General features: G+C 59.2%; 1 protein-coding gene across 5 annotated transcripts; it reads right to left on the bottom strand.

Annotated features, from left to right (window-relative positions):
- Positions 1-316: 316 nt before the first annotated feature.
- On the bottom strand, positions 317-15,595 carry VEGFA (vascular endothelial growth factor A). Of its 5 annotated transcripts, NM_001316956.1 has the most exons (8): positions 14,483-15,595; positions 11,440-11,488; positions 8,071-8,267; positions 7,184-7,260; positions 6,808-6,837; positions 4,866-4,937; positions 3,619-3,750; positions 317-1,454 (listed from the first exon to the last, which is right to left on the bottom strand). In NM_001316956.1, exons 1-8 carry the CDS (start codon positions 14,546-14,548, stop codon positions 1,433-1,435), a joined length of 645 nt encoding a protein of 214 aa, NP_001303885.1. In that variant the 5' UTR covers positions 14,549-15,595; the 3' UTR covers positions 317-1,432. The 5 variants fall into 4 exon arrangements, with proteins under 5 accessions (NP_001303885.1, NP_776641.1, NP_001303884.1 ...); NM_174216.2 differs by lacking the exon at positions 4,866-4,937; NM_001316992.1 differs by lacking the exon at positions 4,866-4,937 and having other exon boundaries at positions 317-1,388.
- Positions 15,596-19,148: the final 3,553 nt, after the last annotated feature.

Here is a 19,148-nt window from a genome sequence, read left to right as displayed (position 1 = left end):
AGAGATTGGAAACAGGAGTTTTCTACACAAAGACCAGTACAAACAAGAGAGAGCGAGAGAGCAAGAAATACATCTCATAAATAGTTGAAATTAAATATTAACCAAGAATACTGAAAAAAACCCTACTCTTTAATTAAATTAACTGTTTTAATTTCTAATTAAAAAGGGATATTAAATAAGTACCGTATATAAAACACTTCTCTTTTCTCTGCCTCCAGGGTGGGCACGGGGATCCTGCCCTGTCTCTCTGCGCCGCGGGAAGGGTTGGGTCGGGTGGGGTCGGGTGGGTTGGGGGACGGAGGTGGGTTAACCACTCACACACACACAGCCAGGTCTCCTGGAGGGGACAGAACTAGTGGTTTCAATGGTCTGAGGACATCGGGCCCTCCTGGGCTGCACCCGGGGAGCGAAGCTGGGAGAGGGCCAAGGCAGAGGCCCTTCCCTCGGAGGACCAGCTGTCACCGGGGTGGCCCTTCCTCCACCAACGTCTCTTCTCTTCGCTGAGACATGTCGGTGGCCTCCTGGGCATCTTGGAAGCGGGTGAGGAGGTGAAGGCTGCCCAGGCTCCTGAGTCTTCCAGGCAGTGCCCCTGGGTGGGGGGCAAGATGCGCACGGAGGGGGTCTCCAAAGCACAGCAGTGTCCCGAGTCTCCCCCAAACTCCTGGTCAGAGCCAGCGTCCTTGTCCCCCTGTACCTGTCAGCTGTCTTTCTGTCCATTTGACTCGGGAAAGAGGCTTGGGGCCAGGGCTGGGTTTGTCGGGCTTCCCAAAAGCAGACCAAATTTGCCCCCGTGCCCTGGCCTTGCGCATTCCCAGACAGGGGAGGGGACCCTGGCTGCCGTAAGAGGGATAAAAAGATGATGCCAGACTCTCTCCTTCCGTCCTCCTCCTTGTCGGGATCTGGGCGGGGACATTCTCCTCCCAACTCAAGTCCACAGCAGTCAAATACATCCAGTGAAGACACCAATAACATTAGCAATGTTAATTTTTTAAAAAGAATATATATATTTTATATATATATAAAATATATATATTTATTTTTATATATATAATATATATATATATATATAAATGTATGTATGTATGTGGGTGGGTGTGTCTACAGGAATCCCAGAAATAAAACTCTCTAATCTTCCGGGCTCGGTGATTTAGCAGCAAGAGAAATAAAATGGCAATCCAATTCCAAGAGGAACCGTGCTGGGTCACCCGCCCATGAATGCTTCTGCCGGAGCCTCACGCTCCGGACCCAAAGTGCTCTGCGCACAGCCTCCTCTTCCTTCATGTCAGGTTTCTGGATTCAGGATTGTTCTGTCGATGGTGGTGGTGGTGGTGTGGTGGTGGTGGCGGCGGCTATGGGTAGTTCTGTGTCAGTCTTTCCTGGTGAGACGTCTGGTTCCCGAAACCCTGAGGGAGGCTCCTTCCTCCAGCCCGGCTCACCGCCTCGGCTTGTCACATCTGCGGGGACAGGGGAGACAAAGGCTGGGGGTCAGGGCCAGGGGAGGGGCTCTGGTGGGGAGGCTGCAGCCCCCCCTTTCTGCAGCCTGAGGCGGCGGTGGAGAAGAAGAGAAAGCACAGTCCTAGCCTCCAGGAGCCCCTGGCCAAGGGCCCCCTCCACCACCGCCTGAGCAGGAGCTAAGCCCGGGGCTCCCAGGCTGCCCTCTGGACTCTACAGCCCAGCTGCGACAAGACAAAGACAGGATGACATCTCATCACAAGCAACAAATGAACACGTCCCCGAGAACGGTCCCTGCTTGACATTTAAGAGCTGACGGGTGAGCAAAGTTGGACCGAGTTAATCAGCAAAGCATCCCTGCCGGAGATGTTTCAGGGCGGTCCCTATGGGGCTGGTTTGGGGGAGCGAGTGGGGGAGAGTGAAGGATGGGCCTGTGCAGAGGCCAAGCAGGCCAGCGGGCTGGGCAAGGGAGGCTCCTGAGGGACGGGGACCCGGCAGGGCTTGGGAACCCAGGGAAGGTGAGGGACACACCTCCCCTCTCTGTCTGTGCCTCTGCATCAGGCCCCGGGCACCAGACTGCCTTTCCTTTTCAATGTGCTATTTAACTTAGGGTGGGGGAAGCAAAGGGGACTCCTGGAATTCTCCCATCATGCGTCAGGCCTGGGGCAGCTCACCTTGTACCCTCCCCATGTGAGGAAGGACCAGAGCAGACCTTCCCTTCTGAGAACCTAGAAATGGGTATCTAAGCTTCTAATCTGAGGATGGACATTCCCCCATACAGCCAGATCAGAGGAGGGGTTCAGGTAACTTCACTTGGCCCCCAGGTCACTGTAGACATCCCCCAGTCCATCTCTCCAGAATCATCACCATGGTAACCCTAAGACAGCGAGTCCCTTATCTTCTCTGAGGCCCCTGGGAGATGCAGAGACCCCCTCATCTAGCCCCGGGGTAAGTCAGAGCCCCCACCCCTCCAGCAGAGTGTACATTTTGGTCTTCACATACTGCCAAGACAGACAGAACCCACAGCAACGCCCCGCGGCCTGGTCCCAGCCTCCCCTGACACCCACAAGCCACAGGAACATGGGGGATGGGGGAGACAGCCACATTCGAAGGACCTTGTTAATTAATGAGGCATCTGGACTAGCTAGAGGGGGCGGTCGGGGTTGGGGGGTGGCCCTGGCCCTGCCTGGGAATCCCCATAAAAGCCTCTCATCCCAGGGTGAAACTTGCGCCGGCCCAGAGGGCTCCCTGCCTTTGAGCACAGGCCAGACGGTCGAAATGCCATCAAAGGCATCAAAAGACTGCCAGCCACCAGTCACGGGCTCCTGTTCCTGTCCTCACCCCTGAAATCGCTCATGTACTCGCTCACCGCCTGACACTTCCCTGGCCCCCGGTGTGCACAAGGGACAGAAGAACAGACAGCTGGGGGTCACACAGATGAATAAAACCCAGGCGTGAGGGACTCACAATCCAGTGTCAGGAGGATGGGTGTGGCTCCTTCCATCCACCCATCCTGAGGAAATAACAGGTGGGCTGTTCTGGTTGCTGCCATGATGACCCGAGTATTGCGGTATCAGTTGTGCCCTGATGGTAATCTCCTCTCTGCCCTAAACCAACAGCCAGGGCCCATGCACTCCAGGCCCCCAGTCTGAGGATGCACTCAACCCCTGTCCCCATGGAGAGACACTGAGGGGATGAGAAACCCAGTGGTGCAGACCTCAGAGGCGGTGCCAAAGTCCCCCAGCTGTCTGCACTTTGTAGAGGCAGCATGTCCCCCATGCCCGGACGGGCCCTCCCTATTAGTAGCAAAGGCAGTCATCATAACATCAGGACCAACCGCCACCAGGAGCAGGACCACAGGACACAACACTCAGCTTGCGTCCACACCACCACAGGAAGCCACGCAGGCCTGCCCACTCAGGCAACCAGGGCAAGCTCTGAACGGGCCCCGCCAGGCTGGCCAGCGCCTGCCGCCCAGCACAGGGGCCCCCCACGAGCAGAGAAGGCGGCAGTCACCAGGCAGGCAGCTAGAAGCAGAGCAAGCAGCTGGCAACTCTCAAGTGCGCGCTCGCTCACTCTCTCTCTCTCTCTTTCTCTCTCTCTCTCTCTCTCTCCCCATCTCTGAGCAAAGCCCCTCTCTGACTTGCTCGCCCTCTGGGAACCAACCTGCAAGTACGTTCGTTTAACTCAAGCTGCCTCGCCTTGCAACGCGAGTCTGTGTTTTTGCAGGAACATTTACACGTCTGCGGATCTTGTACAAACAAATGCTTTCTCCGCTCTGAGCAAGGCCCACAGGGACTGCAAAAGGCAAAAGGAAAGACATCTAAGCTAGAGCGTCAGCAGAGAGAGAGAAAAAATCCGTGCAACACCCCCACCACGCCCGCAGCTGCGCCCCACCCGGCTTGCGGGCCCCCGCGCCCGTCCACACCCTGGAAGGCTCCGATGCCACAGCGGAAGACAAGAGAGAGCGGCGGAAAAAGAGGCAGCAATAACTAGAAGCCGGCCCGCAGGAAGCGGCGATGTGGCCGGGCAGAGTGCGAGGAGCGGGCTGGGCTATCCCACGGGCACAAGTGCAAGTCTCAGGCCACGGGGCCCAACGGCTACCACCCCTGAGAAAGCACACCTTGACTCTCCGACCTGCTGGGGATGCCCACTGGGGCCAACTTCTCCCTGTGTGAGGGCTCACGCCCCAGCCCCCCGACCAAAGGGCTGAGGCAGGGAGTGATGGCAGGCTAGGGCCAGAGGCAGGGTCCACGGGCCAGGCCACTGGTGGCCAGAGGGCCCCCACCACCTCAAACCCAGAGGAAGAGGCCACCCTGGGGGAAGGCTTCTGGGAGTGCCATAGGTTGGGCTGGAATACGGGGATCCCCTCTGGAGGCCCCAAGTCCGCAAGGAGGGCCACAGGGGTGTTTGACCCCACGTCCTCCTTCAGCCAACAACAAGCTGCCTCCTGTCATCTGCGCCCCTTCCTCACACCACATCTGCCCTCCCTACCCCACCCCCCAGCTTCCAGAGAAGTGCGGAAGCCTAGAGCGGTGGAAACCAGTTGGGTGAGCAGGCATCCGTGCCTGGCACCCGTGCCAACATGGGCCCGCCACCAATGCCCAGTGGGTGAGGGAAAAGGCGGTGCCCCAGCCAAGCCAGAGACCCCCTCCCTGAACCCTGCAGGCCCACTCTGCCCACCCTCCCACCTTCAACCCTGGACGGTAATGCCACCACCATGTCTACCCCCTCGGTGCCAATTAGTGGAGTGAGAGTGAGAGAGAGACACTGGGAGGAGGGAGGCTGGGAGCCAGAGAAGGGGACGGGGGAGAGGGGAGGAGGGCGGAGCTCTGGGGTCCTGCAGGTGGGAGTTTGACTGGGGGCCAGGAAGGCTCCGGTGGGGGGAATGAGACGGCAGCGGCACCACGTACGCGCTCCAGGATTTATACCGGGATTTCTTGCGCTTTCTTTTTTGCCCTTTGCCCTTTCCTCGAACTGATTTTCTGGAAAATAAAAAAACAGAGACAGACAGAGAGAAAGCGAGGGGGAAGGGGAGAGGAAAGGAAGCAGTGAGGGGCGCAGGATGCAGGACACACACCGGGGCACACGGGAGAGCTTGCACACGGGCACACAGGCGGGACGGGGACGGGGTGTCGGGCACTTTGAAGGCATTTCAGCCACTCTTGGGGGGCGGGGGGGGGCGGTGGGTTCACCCACTTTAGCCACACCTGAGCAAGGCTGTGAGTGGGAACCAGAGGCTGGGCGGAGGACACTGGACCTACAGGCCTCCACACTTGTGGTGTCTCCTGGTCCCAGGCTGGGGTGGCGGACAAAGCTTAGAGAGCCAGCTCTGTGCCCAGCAGCCCTGTATAGGTCTGACCCTGAAGGTCAGGGGCTCTGGAAGGCAGGCCAGGATTTGGGGAGGAAATCAGAGACCTGACTGGATGAGGGGCAAGGGAGGGCGTGTGCAGGCGTGGGCTCCAGGCACCTTCTGCCTTCACATCCAAGTACAACAGCGAGGGGTCCCTCCAAGGGGCCCTGCCTCTGTAAACCCCGGTTGTGGGGGAGCAGCTATCTTGGAGCTGGCACAAAACCAAGGGCGGCACATGAAAGGCACCAGCTAGCCCAGCCATAACCTGGGCCGAGAGGCGGGGCTGGGTGCCCTGGGAGCCCCGGGCAGGTGGCAGGGTGGGGTGGGAGTTAGGGAGGCGTGGGGAGGAGGAGCCTGGGCGGCACTTGGCAGCAGGTCCTCTCCCCAGCCTGTCAAAGCCTGCTACACCATCTCACCAGACTCTCTTCCGGGCCCAGGCAAGCCCCCTACTCTCCCTGTGGGCAAGGCAGGGATTTGGGGAATGGGCAGGCGGGGTGGGGGGGCAGGCTGAAGCCTGTCCCCCTCAAGGGAACCAGCACTCTCTACACCTGCCCACACCACCCCCCCACACCCCCACCAAGAATACCCCTCAGGAGGACAGCCACAGGGGAGAGTGAGGGGGGAAGGGATGGAGGAGAGGGAGAAAATACTGGAAGAGGAGGGTCTGCACTCACTCGCACATTCTCTCTGCGCACCTGCTCTCCCCGCTCACTGCTCTATAGCCACAGCAATACTGGGAGCTGGGGGCTTAGGGAAGAGGCAAGGGGTCGAGGCCACTGGGGCTTCAGTGTCACCAGAGCGTTGGGGGGCAGACGGGACGGTGGGTGGGAGGAGGGTGGAGGTACTCTCTCTCAGTCTCTTCCCCTGCAGGCTCTCTCCCGTGCCAGCTGCTCACCCTATCCTGAAGGCTCATGGCCCCCAGACCTCTTCCCACCTGCTCTACCCTGACCTGACCCTCCACACTGAGCAACGGGAAGCCTCAGAAGATAGCCAACATTCACCTCTTTCTCCCTGGCCAACGGGGCTGAGCGGCTCTGGCCTGTCTCACTCCCACAGGAGGGCACGCATCAAGAAAACACCCCAGCTGGCCCCCAGTCCAACTGCAGCCACTGAAAGAGGCCACTTCCTCGAACACACAAAAGCTGGCCTCCCTGCCACCCACTCCCTCTCCCTGCCGTGGGTGATGGGACGCTAGAGCAGGCCCAGGAGCCAGCGTCCACGCTGGCCCCACACGCAAATCCCGGCCAGGAATGGCCCAGAGATGCATCGTCTCTTCCAAAGGAAGCTCCAGGCACCAGGCCGCATTTTGTCAGTCATTCTAGAGCTGTCATCCTAGGGCTTGCTCCATCCCACTGCTGCTACCACGAGGCCCCGTGAAACCAACTCTCAGACCCAACTGACCCCCCCGTCAGACCCCCACCCCCTGAGAGAGGAAGCCAAGAGCCCCAAACCAAGACAATTGGTCACGGAGAGGGAGAAGGGCGAAAATCGTGGCCACTTACTTTTCTTGCCTTGCTTTATCTTTCTTTGGTCTGCAGTAGGTAGAGAAAGAGAAAAGAACAAAACAGAGAGGCGTTCAGATGGTGATAATAACAATAACAGTATTTATGATATATCAGTACAGTTTTAATCTCTTGACATATAACAACTCACTTAATCCTTGTAACAATGCTAGGCAGTATGTAATACTATTATTGTGCCCATTTCACAGATGTGGAAACTGAGGCACATTAAAATAAAACCTAAATGCCCACAGTTATACAGCTGGAGGGTGAAAATGAGCTAACATGCTTAACTCTGGAACACGCTTAACTCTGGTCCACAGCAAGCCCCCTGAAGCTGTTCACTGAATGAATGACTCCAAGACTCCATCCTCACCTGCATTCACATTTGTTATGCTGTAGGAAGCTCATCTCTCCTATGTGCTGGCTTTGGTGAGGTTTGATCCGCATAATCTGAAGGGAAAGGAAGCAGATCACAGAGGTTAGTGACCCAGCCAGCCATACCCAGGTGGGAAACCCCATGGCTCCTGCCACTTAGCACCCAGGGGTTCTACAGAGCAGAAAAGGGTGGTAGAAGTGTGGGGGACCAAGGGCTCTATCAGAAAGAGCCTCAGGCCCACTCCAACTCCTCCCACCCTGCTGACCTCAAGGAGCCCCTGCTTCTCTTGAGGGCAGACATGTCTGCAGGGTTGGCCAGGCTGGGAATTCAGGTCCTGGGTTCTTGCCTCTCCCCCTCCCTCCCCTCCTGTTATCCCCTCCAGGCCTCACCCAACCCCCAGGAGCCACCCAAGAGCCACCCACTCCTCCCTGGGGTCTCAGAGCTCCCTCCAGCCCCATCCAGGCTGAGACACGCCCTGTGACCAGGCAGCAGCAAAGGACTGGCTTTTTAAACTCCCCACAGACCAGACTCATCCAGCTTCCCAAACAGAGCCCCAGGGAGGCAGGGCTGTCTTCCTCCAAGAGAGGAAGGGAGGGGCTCCTGTCACAGGTGTCAGCCCTCTCCTGAGCCCAGCGGGCAGAGGTCAAGAAGGAGGAGGAAGTGATCAGGGGTTGTTGGAAACCTGGGCTCAGAAAGGCAAGCATCTTTTTCTCCAAAGAGGGTCAGATGCCCGCATCTCCCCTTGACTGACTCCGCGGCAGGAGCTGGGCAAAGCAAGCCTAGCTCCTCCCTTTAAGAGCTGCCAGGAAAGGGCTGGGGAACACCTGTGGCCAAAGCCTGAGGGCCCACCCCCGGCCCCACCCCAGCTCCCTGCCGATGCCCACCTGCATGGTGATGTTGAACTCCTCAGTGGGCACACACTCCAGACTTTCGTCATTACAGCAGCCCCCGCACCGCATCAGGGGCACACAGGACGGCTTGAAAATGAACTCAATCTCATCTGGGTACTCCTGGAAGATGTCCACCAGGGTCTCGATGGGACGGCAGAAGCTGCGCTGGTAGACATCCATGAACTTCACCACTGTGTGGGAAGGGGATGACACGTGAGCCCAGCAGGTCACAGAAGAGACGGCCGGCCCCTCTCTCCACCCAGCTCTGCAAGGCCTCTCCTTTCTGTGAGAGGTAACCACCACGGGAAAGGCCTTCCAAACATAACTTAAGTGTCTCGGGCCGTGGTTGAAGTCCTTCCCTAGCTTTCCACCGCCAACACTGATGAAGACCTGTGTTTATTCTAAAGATTACATGGTGTTGTCAGATCCCAAGGGAGTCACCCTGCCATATCTGGTCCCCTTGCCTCACCATGACAGCCAAGCTGATTCCTAGGTCAACTGTGAGGCCAGAGGGCAGTCTGAGTATGTGTATATCTGCTGGGGGTCTCTAAGCTTCCCGTGAAAGGACAGCCAGCTTGGCAAACCTGCTTGCTCTCCATTTCCCTCCCACCTCCCCGCAGCAGCCACCGCACCATTAGCTGACAGCCACTCAAAGAGCACTTCTTGTGTGCTCTGGTGCTGTGTACAGGAGTCCGTGATGTTATCCCAGACAATTCTCCCCCCACGGTACTGCAAGGTTCTGGTAGGACCCACCCTCCCCCTGGCTTTACAAATGGGGAACTAGAGGCTTAGAGAGGCTGAGTAACTGGCTCCAAGGCCACACTGCCATTAAGTCACACAGTTAAAGTTGGCTCTGAACATCAAAGCCTCCCCAAGCCAATGTCCTGTGAAACAGAAGGGCAGCCTTGGTGGGCACTTTGCCACCTGCCAGACCCCCTCCCCAGATACGGGCTGAGGAGGCAGTGGGCATCGGCCCAGGGGCTGGGTCCGCCTGGAATCAGCAGGTGGCTGTGGGCGGGCACACTGCGCTGGCCCTGCCAGCCACCGATAACCCCACCCAGGAGGGCAAACTGCTTGCATCATGGAAAAAACGGCGCTGCCACTGCAGTCACAGAGAGCTTCTAGAAGCTGATCTGGAGGGAGACCAGGGTAAAGACAACTTCCCAGGCTGGCCGTGGAGCCTGGGGTGCACCAGAGCATGAAGGGGTGATTCTGGGCCACAGGGGCGGGGCCCTTGAGAACACATGAAGTCAGGACTCCGAATGGCTGCCTCAAATTGCAGCCTGGCCTGCTGCTCCCTGTCACCCCTCCATCACCACCACGGAGCAATCCTGTCCCTGAAATGAATTTCCCCTATACAGAAGGGAAGAAGCAGCACCCAGCTAGCGAGGAAGCCTGGGCCCTGGCCAGGACTCGGTGTGACCTTGGGCCAGTTCCTCCCTCTCTGGGCGTGAGGCTCTGCACATCTGTGTAAGTGGGCTGGGCGGATCGCTAAAGACACCGAAACAAGAGGCTGAAGTAGAGGGTTTTGCTTTCCAACTCCAGCCCCAAGAACATGTGCCCTTTTCTCAGCCCAGGAGATACAAGGTTGGAACCCCACCACAGCATCTGAAGTGCATACTCCCAGCTGCCTCCCAGTTAGAGGCCATAGCTAAGTCTCCCCTCACTCCTCTCGCCAGAGGGGTGAAGGAACATGAGCCTGGGGGTGGTGGGGGTATACAGTGGATTAAGGATAATGCGAGGAGCTGAGGGGAAGAAGGGGAGGCTACAAGTGTGAAAATAGGAAAGAGAATAAAAGAGGCTCCTAGACTCGTCTGAGGTTTCTGCTTTCCCCATCCAATGGGCACAGAACTCTCCACTGCTAAAAGGGTTAGGATCAAGCATCATCAGAAAGAGTATAAACTAGAGCAGGGACCTGAAGAAGTCCTTTTCTAAGCCAAGTCTACATTGAAGAAAATGACTAATCAAGAATTCTTGACCTGACACTTCACCCTGGTTGGGAACAGAGGTGGCCAAGACTTTGGGGCCACAAGGACAGGACAGCAGAATGGTCTGGCCTGGGTCATGAGTTGGTAGCTGAGGATAAAAAGATCCAAGCTGGGAATTTCTTGGAAAAGCTCCCTGGGATCCCTGAGGCCCCCCAGGAGGTAGAGAGGGAAACCTCATCGCACCCATCACACCCCAGCCACTGTCTCCAAGGAAAGCTGTCCTGCTTTCTTCTCAGGCGTGGGCACACATACACTCCAACTTCAGACTAGTGGCTTTCCTTATTTCTCGAAGACAACCTTTTTCCCCAGCAGACAAAGACCATTTGTCTCGCCTCTCCCAGACCACAGAGAGAGACCACTGGAAGCTGAGGGGGCTGGGTGCACCCTGGGAAGGGGCAGTGTCAGTGGCTCAGCAAGGAAGCCAGGCCCTGAGTCTAGGAAAGGACCCCCTCCCCGCCAGGTGAGGAAGGAGGCAACACCAGCCAGGCATCGCCAGCGGCCTGGGGAGTGCAAACACTGGCCCTGGCCACCACTGGGGCCACCTGACTCGGGTCTGGGAAACTCGCCTGGAGGAAGACCCCAGGGCCTTTCCTTCTCAGAGGCGGAGCACAGGAGTAGAGGCTACATTCAGCACTGGGGAGAGCCAGGGCGTCCCTAGAGGAATGGGAGGATCCGTACTCCAAACCACAGTGAACAAAAGGCAGGCAGACTCGGGCTGGGCAGAGGGGCGGGGCTCCCGGGAGCTACAGCCAGCCCTCTGCTGGACCGAGAGGGAAGTTCACAAGCACCCAAACCTGCTCCTCAGGAGGGCATGGGGAGGCTGTCGGCTTTCTCTCTCTACCCCCAGAGGAATGCACACCAGCGGGGAGGGGGGTTCCATGAGGCTGCACCCTCTGCATCTCCAGCTCATGCACAGCCAGCAATCGGGACAGCAAGGGTCACAGCCCCCACCACACAGACCCCACAGGTGGGACCTGGCTGGGTTGGAAGGGTCATGGACTATTCATCCTCCCCTGGGAGCAGAGGGGAACAAGGGACCCTGCCCTTGACATCTGGGATCCCTGGATACTATTTATCTTCCTGGCTGTGCTCATGACTCCCTCTCCAAATAAATTTTACTGGAAAAAGCAGAAGAAAAAGACCACGAGTTCTATTTCTAGCAGCGGTCCGAGTAGGTCAGAGTCCCCAGAACTGACGGGTTAACCTCTCGGCACTCACCCTTTTCCTTTCTAGATCCCCTTTCTAGATCTTTTCTAGATCACCGGCCCCACAATCCCCCCCAACAGACCTTCCCACTCATCTGCTGGGGGATCAGGGATCAGGGAACCCCATCCACGTGCAGGCGGGGTGGGGGCCGGGGTGGGGGGCCACTTACCTTCGTGGGGTTTCTGCCCTCCTTCTGCCATGGGTGCAGCCTGGGACCACTGAGGACAAAGCAAAGAGCGAAGAATGGGCAGCGGCAGGGGCAAGGGTGTGCAGGCCCAGCCAACCCGCCCCTGCTCCCTCCTGGAACCCCTCCCAGCCTGCAGCCTCTGGCTTCTCCCGGGCTTCCGAACCGAGCAGGGCACCTCCAGGGGCTCCCTACAGCACAAAGCACCCCCTCTCCGAGCTGCTCCAATTCTGAAGTCAGGGAAGATAATGAATGACCAGATATTGGGGGTGAGGGGGGCTCAGAACACAGGAAGAAAACACCAGAAGGCAATGCTGTTCAGGTCCCCACCCCTCCCTGACATTTCCCTTCCCCAGCTCTCACCGGCCCCTTGCTGAGCTAGGACAAGTGAAGTCTCTCAGCCCCCCTGACTCCCGGGTCCAAAGCCATGGGCAAGTCTTAAGGTCAAACAGGAGGACGAACATGGACGGGGCAGGAAGGAAGGACTGGGGGTGAGAAAAGCAACATGGGGACCTTCCCCTGCTGACATGACAAATACCAGGGTGAGCTGGTGCTGGGGCGGGGGGTGGTGCAGAGGACCGCAGGGCGCCAAGCACCCTCCCCCACCCAAACGCTTCTGTTCTCAGGAATACCTAGTAAAGCCACAGGTTGCCTAAAGAGTAAAACCTGGGAGGAAACCCTGGGGGAGGGGAGGGCCCTGTTTTTTCCTATGAACCAGTCTCCCCAGAACCTGAATCTATCTCCAAAGCCCCGAGGCTCGCACTGTCATCTCATTTTCTGGCTTCTTCTCCCTCCCAGACTGAGGGGGTCTCCGAGTCCCTCTCACCTGCTGGGCACCTTCCTCAAAGGCAACCAGGGAAGCCTTTAATGCCTTAGCACTGCCCAGCCCCTAGGGGGCCCCCTACACTCCCTAAGCCTGAGGCTTCTGGTTGCTCCCCACCCCCACTAGATCATTCCTCCCCTCCCCAGAAGCTGTGAAGGTCAACTAGTCCGACCATGCCGACCTGACAGCACCGGACAGGCCGACCTGACAGCACCAGACAGGCGAAGCCTTCTCCCAGCCCTTCCAGAGAGTCTCCAGTCGTGGCCACCTGCCCACCCCACCTGCCCTTCTTTGGGGCAGATCCAGAGCAGCAGAGTGGCACTCTAGCACACAGAACTGCATACTCTGCAGACAGAGAGTCTGTCTGCCTCTCTCCCCACACCCTGCTGCAATACACCCCAGACCCCCAGCCTTGCCTCCAGGGCCAAGGTCAGGTAACAGTTTCCAGGATCCCAGATGGACAGCCTGCCACTGCAGCTCCCTCAGGGACACCCATGCCCAGGGGTCTCTGCCTGAGCCCCTTACCCATCTCCATGGCACCCCTGTTACCCTCTGCTAACATTCCTCCTATGCCCTCCGCTCCTCCTGGGCCCCAGAGAGCAAAGGGGTCAGAAATTTCATACCCCCTCCAAGGCTGGGGGCACTGGGAGGGGCAGTTCTGGGCGGGGAGGGGCCAGGTGCCCTTCTCTGGGGGCCTCTGAAGGTCACACTGTGGCCAGGCAGCCTCTCCTCCCCCTCCCCCCCCCCTTGGAGGCCTGGAGCCAAGGCCTTTGTGCCAGGGTCTGAGGAACTCCTGGTAGCAGCAGGGACCCCAGCCCGTTTCCTTCCTTCTGCCTCTCTCCAACGGCGCTCTGAGCAGAAAAGGACCCCTCAGGTGGTTTGGGAAAGCAAGCTGGGTGGGCAAGTTTAGAGTTCCCAAAAACCACCTGCTCCTACTCCAACGCCCATTTCACCAGAACAAAGTGTGTTTGCAAAGCTGGCAGGAGCTCCCTCCAAAGGTTCGGGGAGGGCTAGTCCCACACCGCCCATGTCACAGCAAATTTCAAATCATTTTCCCAAAAAGTGCAACGTGGAATAAGGACACCCTTTAAACCCTCCCTGCGGTCGCCCCCAAAAAGCTAAAGCACAGCTCACTCGGAAGTATGGGGGAGGGGAGGGAAGCAGACTGTCACCGAGTCGGGACTTTAAGTAGAGTCTCGACAAAGCACCGGGCTGGGCCCGGGTAGCCCGACTCCTGACAGTCATCTTTCTTTCCTCGGAGTCTGGGGCTGGAGAGAGGTTACGTGGGTCTTCTCAGCAGAGGGGAGTTAAAAATAAAGGGGTAGCGGGGGCTTCTATTCGAACAGGCGAGGAAACTGGGAAGGGGCGTGAGGAAATGCCTCCTAGGAGGGGTTTAAGGACTGGGGACAGTGGGAAGGCACAGGGGTGGTTCTCCGGGTCCTCGGCATGGGGCTACCTCGAGAGGTCACCTTCCCGCGGAGAGCCGGCGGGGGGAGGGGCGCGGCTCGCCGCCCCGGGTTCCCGGCTCGGGCCGCCGCGGCTCCGGGAACACGCGGCCGGCCAGGCCCGGGCTGATGTAATCGGCTCCGCGCCGCGCGCGCCCGGCCGGGCGGGGGAGGGCGGGCACCGAGCGGGACGCGAGCTGGGACGGGCGGGGGTTGGTGCGGCGCAGGTGGCCCGGCGGAGAGGGGGGGTCCCAAGCAGCAATCCACCCCAAAACTTTTCCCCAACTCGCGGCGAGGGCCGCAGAGATCGAGCGGCAGTGACAGCAAGCCCCATCTCTCGCCTGCCCCCTGCCCCCTCCACGCTCTCTGCCCTCCCCCGGTCCAAGGTCCGAGCACCCCCACCCCCGCTCGCCAGGGCTCCAGCTCCCGCCCCAGCTGCCCAGACTTCCAGTTCGTCGGGGACCAGCGGCCGGGAGCAAACTTCAGCCGCCGGCGGCAGCGCAAGCCCAGCCCCCTCAGCCGCCTCCTCCGGCTCCCGCCCTCCGCTGGTCGGCCCAGATCGTACGTGCGGTGACTCTGGTGGGTGGGCAGGGCCCGCGTGGGCGGTGAGACTCTATCCCGGTGCCCTCCCACCTAGCGCGCGCCCCCTCCCCCTACACCTACGAAGATAGAGGGGAAGCCGCGAGCCCGGTGCCCAAGGACCCGCGTGGGGCACGGAGTCCCCCACGCGCGCGCTCGCACGCACGTCCCCAGCCCTTACCTTGGCATGGTGAAGGTAGAGCAGCAAGGCAAGGCTCCAATGTACCCAAGAGAGCAGAAAGTTCATGGTTTCGGAGGCCTGGCCGGGGCCGGCGCGGCTCGCGCTCCCTCTCCGGCTCGGGCTGCGGGGCGGCCCGCTCTCCTCGGCGCCCAGGCGGGCTCCTCTTCCTCTCGGAGCCGAGGCCCGGGCCAGGGCCTGGGGCGCGCGCGCGGCTGGAGCACTGTCTGTGCACACAGCTGCCTCACCCGTCCATGAGCCCGGCTTCCGAGAGCCGAGTCGCCACCGCGGCCCCTTCTCCTCTTCCTTCTCTTCTTCCTCCTCCCCCTCCTCCGACTGCGGCTCCTCCCGGCCCGAGCGAGCACTTCTCCCGGTGCCACTCGGCTCGGCAGCCCCGGCACGGACCACGGCTCCTCCGGAACGAGAACAGCCCAGAAGTTGGACGAAAAGTTTCAGGGCAACGTCGCGAGCCCCGACCCCCTCCACCCCGCCTCCGGGCGCGGGCTCCGGCTCCTGCCCGCGGCTCGCCGCCGCGTCCACCGTCGGCCGCCGGCCGGGGAGGAGGTGGGCGCTGGGGCAGGGGGCGGTGTCTGTCTGTCTGTCCGTCAGCGCTGCTGGTCCGACGCGGGATCCTGAGGGGGAGGGCTCACGCTGCGCTCTGGCGGTCACCCCCAAAAAACAGGTCACTCACTTTGCCCCTGTCCCTCTCGTGTCGCTCGTCAGCGCGCGCTCTCTGACCGGTCTCTCTTCCTTCACTTCTCTTTGGAGCTCTTGCTACCCTCTTTTTTCTCTGCTTGTTTCCAGAATCCGAAGTGATTTTCGGGGGGAGTAAAAGAGCAATCTCCCCAGACGGTCGGCCCGATTTAGTGGGGAATGGGAGGCAAAAATAAATTAAAACGGGAAAGAATACGGTTTAAAAAAAAAATGTTTCAGAAAAAAGGAGGAGGGTAAACCCTGGATAAATGAATATCAAATTCCAGTGCGGAGACCCCTGGCCGGTGACCCCGCCGGTCCGTCCGCCTCTTCGATGCGTCTCCCGACCGAGCGCCGCTGCCGCCGGCTCCACTCGCCCCCCAACGCCGCGGCCTCGTCGCAGCCCGGCTGCCCCAAGCCTCTGCGCTCCTCACCGCTACGAGCCGACTAAAAAGAAGGCATGGCCCCGCCCCGACACGCCCAGGGGGCGGGGCCATGCCCAGCCTCAGCTCCTGGGTCCGTCCCCTCTGCGCCTCTGGCCACTGCCTTCCCCTGGGGACACCGACCGAAGCCCGGGCCCCCACCCACCCCAGAGAAGGGAGTGCTCGATCCCCACCAAGGCGCACAGCCTGAACATTACCTATCGGCCGCCCTCTTCCGGGAGACACACACACCCGCGCGGTATTTGCGGGGAGGGTACAGGAAAGTGAGGTTATGTGCGGTCAGGGCTCCAGAGCTATTCTTCCTCTATGCTGGGAATATTGGAGGGGGCAGGGGTTTGAGGGAGTCGGACAAGGACGGGTGGAAAGAGAGACACACAGATCCGTTGGAATCCTGGGGTGACCCCTGCCTTCTCCACCCCCCCAAACACTCTCAACTACCCGCCCCTCCAACACACACAGTCACAGGCGTCCTCACTCTCACGCAGACGCTGCATCCCAAGTTCACCCAGCTTCCCTGTGGTGGCTGAGCGCCCCCTAGTGACTATCGTATGCACACCCCATCTCAGGTTCAAGAGGCCTCAAGACGAGGGTTGAGGGAGATTACCCCGACATCCCCCCTCCAACCCCCGCCCCCCGTGTCTGACCTCTCAAACAGTGGCACGTCTGGGACTCGAGTGGTCCCACGTGCACAAAGCCCAGTGCTGGGCACAGAGGGCATGATGTATCCATCTGGACTCTGTGCTCATCTCCGGGCCTCGTCTGGCCTGCTGACATCAGAGTTAGCTGCAGCCAACAGGCCGGGGTGACTGGGGTCCTTTGGGAAGTGTTCAGGGAGGCTCCCCTGGGGAGAAGTATTTGGCACTACGTTTGTGGGGCTGAGAACAAGAAGCCGTGTGGTTCTGGGCTTAGTCAGTGGCCCAGAGAGAAGAGGACCTGTTGGAGCCCACGTATGCACTGTGGAGTCTGGCAGAGCCCAAAGGGAGAGGCAGCTGGGCAGACAGAGGCCCTTGTTTCTGCTCCTCCACCCCCCTCCCCCAGATGTTGCCAGGGAACTGAGGCCAGGGGGCTGGTGGGGGCGGATGGAGGCCAGTGCCCGAGTGATGATTCAAACCTACTCACCAGCACTAAGGAACGTCTGTAGGCCAGCTGCCCGGAGCTCCCACCAGGCCGGAGGCCAAGGCTTCTATCAGTCCCAGTTCAGGCTCACAGCTCATCTTCTGAACAGAACTGGGGCATTCTCCTCAGCAGCCCCCAGACCTTCAGGAGTCACTGCCTACTTCTTGCAGCCAGCAGCCTCTCCTCCCTTTTCCCCAAGTCCCCTCTGTTTCTTCAAAGCCCGCCTCTTCCCCAACTCCCAAGTCTTCCCTAAGTGCCCCCCAAGACCCCCCACCCCACCCTTGCATATAGGAACCAGCCTGGAAAAAGTCCTGGTTGGGCTTGGACCCAGCAGCTCCCAGTCTCCCCCAGGGAGGAGGGGGGGTGCATGGGGGTGATACCTGTGAGAAGAGAGGGACTAACCAGTCTCATTATTCATCTGGATCTGGCCTGGGCCTGCCTGGGGCTGATGCAGCCTCTGTGAAGGCCTGGGCTGAGAATGGGAACTAGGCTGAGACTAGAATGCACGACTTCCCTCAGGTTGACCCAAACAATACAAGGAGGCTACTCAGCCAGCCCCTGGTCTCAGCACATGGTGCTGTGCTTGGTGGGGGTGCTGGGTTAGCCACTTAGTGCCACAGTTCCCCAGAGTGGTGTCCTGAGGCCCTTATGGGCAGAGGGCCTGGCTCAGCCTCTACCCCATCTTACCCCCTCCATCATTCATGCCTCCAGTCCCGTCTCCACCACCTGGCAGGCTCCCCAGCAGCAGGGACAAGGTCTTTTTACAGTTAGTAAATGTTTATTTGCTGGCTCAGGGCCTCCTCACCAAAGCTCCAAGCTCCAAGAAGCCACGTGGGTCATGGAAGCGAAGTCACTAAACTTCCTCCTTGCCCAAACTGGTCCATGTCTAGCAACCTCAGAGCACAAGATGTAGACACCTTACCAGGGATCTCCTGCCTTATTCCTGCCCTGGGGCCAGCAGAGCCCAGGACAGTGACTCCCAGCTTTACCACCAGGGATCACCCTGGCCCCCCTCTGCATCCCTTCTCATCCCAGCTTCCCTTGGTCCCTGGAGAGGCCTAAAGAGGGCTTAATAAAGGACGCTGAAGTTGGGAGGAAGATGGAGGGGTTCCGAGGAGGGAAGGCCATTAGTTGTCATTTAATAGCCACAGGTCTCTCCCCCACCTGAGTCAACCATTTCCCATTCAGCAAACTGTGTTACAGCAACCTCTGTAGTCTCTGCCAAGGAAAGCAGAGGAATGAGGCCACAGAACTGCAGCCTTGCCTGAAGGGTCCTGAGCACCCTTCACTGGGGTGAAGAGGGGTCTCCTGTCTCCATCCTTCATTTCAGAGCCACAGCCTGGGGGTGACTCGGGGGAGGGGGAGTGATACCACCCCCAGCGTGGTGTCACCAGCTTTCACGATAATACACTGCCATGGACTCAACCCCATGGGTTATCACCAAACTGAGAGTCCCATGCACCTGGATGTTCAAGAACGGGGACCAGAAACACAGGAAACAAGAACACAAGTCAGCAACCATAAGACCAATCGCATCTCTACAGCCTCTTCTCCTCCCATGGACGTAACTCCCTCCAACAAACTTGATCCCAGTGATCCTCCCTCGGCAGGCCGCTTCAACCCCGGGAATATCAGGGCAGACTGTCACCCCAGAGGGACCCAAGGTCACCCAGAAGCATGGCAGGGAGGAGGGTGGGGGGCGCATGGAGCAGAGAGCAGCCCAGACAGAGGTGAGGCCTGACCCTCTCAAGGGGCGACCTCAGCCCCACTCGGAGGACCCCACCTCATGGCCAGGACAGCCTCGGCCTGTGGCTCTGAAGCAGTTCAGAAGAAGCCAAAGAGGAAGAGGAAGGTGTTCCAGGGGAGGGGGAAAGAAAGGCAGGGGTGGGTGGAGAAGAGTGTGAAAGGTGGCCAGGAGCCAGCAGGAGCCCCAGACAAAGGGAGTAGTGATCGGGCCCAAGGCACAATGGTTGTACTTTGTCCTGCTGATCCTGACACCTCTGAGGTTCAGGGTCACTCTCCCCGTGTGGGTGGGGGCGCTTCCCTGCAGGAATGAAGAGGTAGAGCCCCTCCGAAGCCCCTCCAAAGGGAGGTGGGGGAGAGAGTCGGTAAGCCTTACTGTTGTCTAAACATTTCTCAGTTGGATCCTCTGTGATGGAAGAAAGGTTTCTCCCTCGCTCCATCCCCCAAGCCCCAGGCGCCTAGCAGGACCCAGAGCTGATCCTCCACAAGGGCAGGAACAGAATATGTTGAATTGGAGAAAGAACTGGGTTGGTCTGCTTCAATTCTCTATCTCTCCTCTCTCTCTCTGTCTTCACGATAAAAGCAAGGAAGAGAGCCCTCTTTTCCCAGTGCCAATGTTGTATTCCCATCTGGATCTGGAGGTCTGACTCAGGGTAATGATGCCACTTAGGAAA

The sequence above is a fragment of the Bos taurus genome, chromosome 23, assembly GCF_002263795.3.
Source record: "Bos taurus isolate L1 Dominette 01449 registration number 42190680 breed Hereford chromosome 23, ARS-UCD2.0, whole genome shotgun sequence".
Taxonomy (NCBI): domain Eukaryota; kingdom Metazoa; phylum Chordata; class Mammalia; order Artiodactyla; family Bovidae; genus Bos; species Bos taurus.
Note: the sequence above shows the minus strand (reverse complement) of the source record. Positions and strands in the feature narration are given on the sequence as shown.

Excerpts from the sequence above, each read along its gene's own strand:
- VEGFA (NM_001316956.1), bottom strand. The coding sequence starts at position 14,548 with ATGAACTTTCTGCTCTCTTGGGTACATTGGAGCCTTGCCTTGCTGCTC. Across the intron at positions 7,261-8,070 it reads AGTTCAACATCACCATGCAG|ATTATGCGGATCAAACCTCA; the intron begins GTGGGCATCGGC and ends CTTTCCCTTCAG. Across the intron at positions 3,751-4,865 it reads CGGTATAAATCCTGGAGCGC|TCCCTGTGGGCCTTGCTCAG; the intron begins GTACGTGGTGCC and ends TGCCTTTTGCAG.